The sequence below is a fragment of the Coenobita brevimanus genome, chromosome 40, assembly GCF_032717465.1.
Source record: "Coenobita brevimanus isolate Jiangsu-jjx chromosome 40, ASM3271746v2, whole genome shotgun sequence".
NCBI lineage: Eukaryota > Metazoa > Arthropoda > Malacostraca > Decapoda > Coenobitidae > Coenobita > Coenobita brevimanus.
In genome coordinates, this window is record NC_136993.1 from 37,763,122 (window position 1) to 37,768,212 (window position 5,091).

The 5,091-nt window shown below is 47.5% G+C and overlaps 1 protein-coding gene across 1 annotated transcript in view; it reads left to right on the forward strand.

Moving 5' to 3' along the window:
* The first annotated feature begins 951 nt into the window (after window positions 1-951).
* LOC145397047 (uncharacterized) overlaps window positions 952-5,091 on the forward strand; it is a 26,346-nt gene continuing 22,206 nt past the window's right edge. The window contains exon 1 of the mRNA XM_080270262.1: window positions 952-1,068. Coding sequence (XP_080126388.1) covers window positions 952-1,068 — 117 coding nt within the window. The remainder of the gene's footprint in view (window positions 1,069-5,091) is intronic.

Sequence of the window (5,091 nt, forward strand, 5' to 3'; positions counted from 1 at the left end):
CGGCTACCGGCCGTCGCCAAGGTTCCTTGGGCAACGGGAGGAGGGTGGCTACTGGCCCTGGAGCTAGGTTATTAGGTCCACCCCGATCCTGATGAAGGCTGGATCGGTTGGAGGGTAAAGCACCCGTGCTGATATGTTCGCTCTGGGTGCACTCCGTGGAATAGGGGTGCGCAGCCATATGGGACATGTGTCCATATCACATGGACTTCGTGCGCGTCCTACTTGCCCCTCAGTTGTTGCCTTTTGGGGGTGTTTTGATGCCCTCTGTTGCTTCTATTTCAGTCATGTAGTGAGGTGGGACACTTCAGTACTGAGTGTCCAAAGAAGAGAAAGGATACTAAGAAGGTTACAGAAGACCAGAAAGAAGTAAGAAACTAGTAGAGGCTGGTGTGAAGGGGCAACCACCAGCCAGCTTTTCCAAAGTAGCCCCACCATTTAGAAAACGCAAGAGGACGGCAATCAAAAAGACGGAAGGATAGACAGAAAGAAGTGTTCCCTGGTGATTGATTTGGCCTCAGAGCAGACTTTTGTGAGACCTGATGTGTTACATCATCGGTATCTGCCTGAGTCATCAAAAAAACTGCGTGGCATATATAACTGGGCACCGTGCGGAACTGAAGGGACCCCTGGATGTCCGGATTAAAGTGGCAGGGCAAGAGGCTACTCTACTAGTCTACGTGGCCGACGTGGAGGATTCTTGCTTTCTGGGTTTGGACTACCATATGTCCATGGGATGTGAGCTGGACTTCTGCTTCAAGTAGCTGAAGGTTCAGGGAAGGTCGGATCCCGTCACGCAGTGAAACATTCTGGTTCTGGTGGCGAGATGAGGGCACTCTGCACTATAGTGATACCCCCAAAATTAGAACTTTGCTCCAGCATAAGATGAGTGGCTCTTTTGACAGCTGTATAGGGGTAGTGGAGCCTGATATATGGTGCAAGACAAAGGCCGGAATGATGGTGGGGAGAACACTGATGGAAACTGACGTAGGTGAAGTCCTGGTTGTGGTGGCTAATTTTTCCCATAAGCCACAGAAGATCAACAAGGGAGAAATTCCAGGACTGTGCCAGGTGATTGACCATGAGTTGCATTAGAGGAAGGCCTGTAAAAGGAGCGTAGTCAAGGAAGACGGGTATGTGCCAGACCACCAAGAAGATCTCTTCTCAAGAAGTTGCGAATGCCTGGATGGTTCACAAGTGCTGAAGTTGAGGCAGCTGCTGACGGAATATGCTGATGTCTTTTCCATGGGAGACCTAGACCTGGGGTGCACTGATCTGGAGAAACAGTATAGACACCGGGTATCACCGCCTGATTAAGCAGCCAGAGCAGAGGATGGCGCCAGCCCAAAGGCAAGATATGGAGAAGGTGATGGAGGATCTCCATAGTCAAGGAGTAATAGAAAAGTCCAGTAGTCCTTGGGCATCAGCAGTAGTTCTGGTAAGGAAAAAGGATGGCTCAGTAAGGTGCTGTATAGATAATCGAGCCCTGAATGAAGTGACAGTGAAGGATGCATACCCCTTGCCAAGAATTGATGACACCCTGGATGCTTTGTCAGATGCTAAGTGGTTCTCCACTCTAGACATGAAGGCAGGATACCACCAGGTCAAGGTTGCAGAGAAGGACTGAGAAGACAGCCTTGTCATATGGTCGGGGTTTATGACAGTTTAAAGTGATGCCATTTGGCCTGTGCAATGCCCCAGCTACTTTTGAACGCCTCATGGACCGTGTACTTGAAGGCTTGCACTGGCAGATGGCTCTCATCTATACTGGATGATGTAATCGTATTTGGACGGACTTTCGACCAGGAACTGGAGTGGCTGTCGGAGGTGTTGAATTGGATCCGTGCAGCACACCTCAAGCTGAACCCCAAGAAATGCTACTTGTTTCAGAAGGAAGTAAAGTACCTGGGACACATTGTAGGCAAGAGCAACGTCCGGACTGATCCAGAGAAGGTGGCAGCTGTGGAAAACTGGCCAGTTCCAACTTGTGTAAGAGAGCTATGGAGTTTCCTGGGCTTGTGCACCTACTATCTGATTTTGTCAAAGACTTTGCAACGATAGTTGCGCCTCTTCATAAGCTGTTGGGGAAAAGGCAGAAGTTTGCGTGGACAGCAGAGACTCAGAAAGCCTTCGACAGACACCAAAGCATGCCATTGGCAAGCTCTCTGATGTTGTTCAATATCCAGATGAATCAACCATTTGTTATCTTTGGAAGCCTAGACATTCTAGTGACCAATATGGTAATGGTGTGATATATAGAAGAAAGGATAACAAAGAGTATGTTGGTACTTATTACAGCAAGAAGCTCAGCCCACCGGAGTGGAACTACTGTGTGACACATAAGGAGCTCTTGGCAGTGATGAAGAGCCTTGATTTCTTCCATCCCTACCTGTATGGGTCAAACTTCATCATCAGGATGGACCATGCCGCACTCAAGTGCCTGAAAACGCTAAAGAATCCGGAAGGACAGTTGGCATGCTGGCTCGGGAATCTAGACCAATACAATTATGAGGTGCAACACCATCCTAAGTGGGTACATGGCAACGCTGACAGCCTGAGTTGTCGGCATTGTGATCCAGAATGCCGGCAGTGTAGTAAAAAGGAAGATCATAGTAAGAAATGCAGCTGTACTGCAATGACAGGGTCAGCGTCAGATGATGACCTGAAGAGGCTGCAGATTTACAACCAGTGTTAGAGTGGCTGCAGCGGAGTGCAGTGCGACCATCTTGGGAAGAAGTTTCCAGGTTAAGCCGTGTGACCAAGAGTTACTGGAGTCAGTGCGACCTTCTTCATCTGAACAACTGACTACTGAAGCATCAGTGGGAGACACCTGATGTCCTCAGCATGTATTGGCAACTGGTGGTTCCGAAGAAAATGAGGTCCAAGATCTTGGATGAGTCCTATAACCAGATCACTAGTGGGCACTGGCACCTGGGAGTGAAGACAACTCTAAGCCGGCTGCGACAGAGGTTTTACTGGATCTGCATGTGTCAGGGTGTTGAAGAGTGGTGTTGGGCCTGTGGTGTGTGTTGTGCCAAGAAGGGACCCAAGAAACGTGGTTGCGCCCCTCTCCAGTTGTACCAAGTGGGTGCACCAATGGAAAGAGTCGCGGTGGACATTGCTGGACCTTTGCCACTCACTGAAAGAGGAAACTGGTATATATGTGTCGCCATGGACTACTTCACAAAGTGGCCAGAAGCCTATGCCATCCCCGATCAAGAAGCCACAACTGTTGCTCAGGTGTTGGTTGACCAGTTCTGTCATTTTGGGGTGCCACAAGAGTTACATTTAGACCAGGGAAGAAACTTCGATCTGCTGTGTTCTGTGAGTGCTGCAAGTTATTGGGGATCAAGAAGACCAGGACGACCCCACTAAGGCCAGTCAGATGGGATGGTGGAGAAATTCAACCGGACCCTGGGACAAGAACTGGCCAAGTACCGTGTAGATGGACAAACGGATTGGGACCAGAAGTCACCTGCATTGCTGATGGCATATCGGTCTGCGTCTCATAAGTCTACTGGCTACACCCCTGCAAAACTGATGTTTAGGCATGAGTTACATTTACCCATTGACTTGTTAATTGGACGACCACCTGGTGAAGAGCTGCCTACAGACACCACCAGCTATGCGAAGCACCTTCAGGAAAGGTTGGCTGAGGTACATCATCAAGTGCGGGGAGCCCTCAAGTTTTCAGGAGAGGTGATGAAATGTGAGTATGATGCCAAAACAAATGAGGTGAGCTTCAAGGATGGTGACGAAGTTTTGTTATACAATCGTCAGCGAAAGAACGGACAGTCACCGAAGCTGCAAAGCCCATGGGACGGGCCCTACACTGTGTTGGACCGCCTGTCAGATGTAACGTATCGGATTCTAGGTGGCAGGAAGTCTCACCCAAAGGTGGTACCCGTGAACCATCTGTGGCAGTACCATAGGCCAGGACAGTACAGCTGGGACGTCTGAGGAATTGTGCTCACCCACAGTCGAGGATGTTGAGGAGGACCAAGGAGCTGAAGTACAAGAGGATGGTGACAGTTCCAGAAGAGAAGGAGCAAATCAAGAAGAGGGCCAAGACCTTCCTGGAGAAGTGGACTGTGTGGAGGAGCAAGGACATCGTCAGAAGTGGAACAGAAGACCTGATAAGTTGAAGGATTATTTGGTGTATAGTTAAATGATTCATTAAGATTAAGGTTTATGTTTGTATATACTGTGTAGTTTTGCCGGGACGACAAAGAACTAGGGAGTGGGTAGTGTTAAAAAGCGAGATTTGTCAGTTAGGTGCTCGAGAAGCATCTCGACATTTCCCGATGTTTACAGTGGTTTAGGCACGAGGCAAATTTGCCAGTTAGCCTGGTGTTCGTGAGCGTAGTTATTTCGTAAGTTATGCATTAATTTCTGTGCACTTTTTCTCAATAATGTTTTATTTAAGTGATTGCTTGTTAAATTATGTAATTTAATCTTGTATGGTAAATGATTTAGAGTGTTGTGTAATGTGAGACAGCTTTGGCATGTTTTGGTTTTCTCTGAATTGGCAACTGTTCCCCGTCGAGAGTATACTCGAAGTCTCGAGAGTAATGCAAGCTTATATAAGGATGGACAAGAGCCTAGGAGGAGTCCAGTCAGTTTTTGTTCAGTTTGGGTGTAGTGCAGTGTTGTTAGTTAAGTTTGTGAAGTGTTCCTGGCAAGCATTAAGTGTAATTACTGTCAGTGAAGCTTATTTTCTGTACATGTGTGGTAACAGTGAAGTTTTGTCAGCCATTAAGTGTAATAGCAGTTAGTAAAATTGTGTATAGCTCCAGTGCTTTTAAGAAACTGAAATAGGAAAGCATTCAGTGTAACCATTTGAAAAATAAAGGCAGTGAACTTTAAGAAGCCGGTGTTTTTTTTTTCGCCTCAGCTGATCTTGTGTACTGTTCACCTAAAGGCTGACCATAGGAAGAACAACTCACGGGGCAACGTCCTTCCTGTACTGAACTACTGCTGCTGGAGCCTGTGGCAGTGTGGAGTGAGGACGTAACAATAAGATAGATTCGATATGTATAAAGGATAAAGTCTTCAGTTCACCCTTGAACTGCAAAGTGTCAGAGGATTTAATAA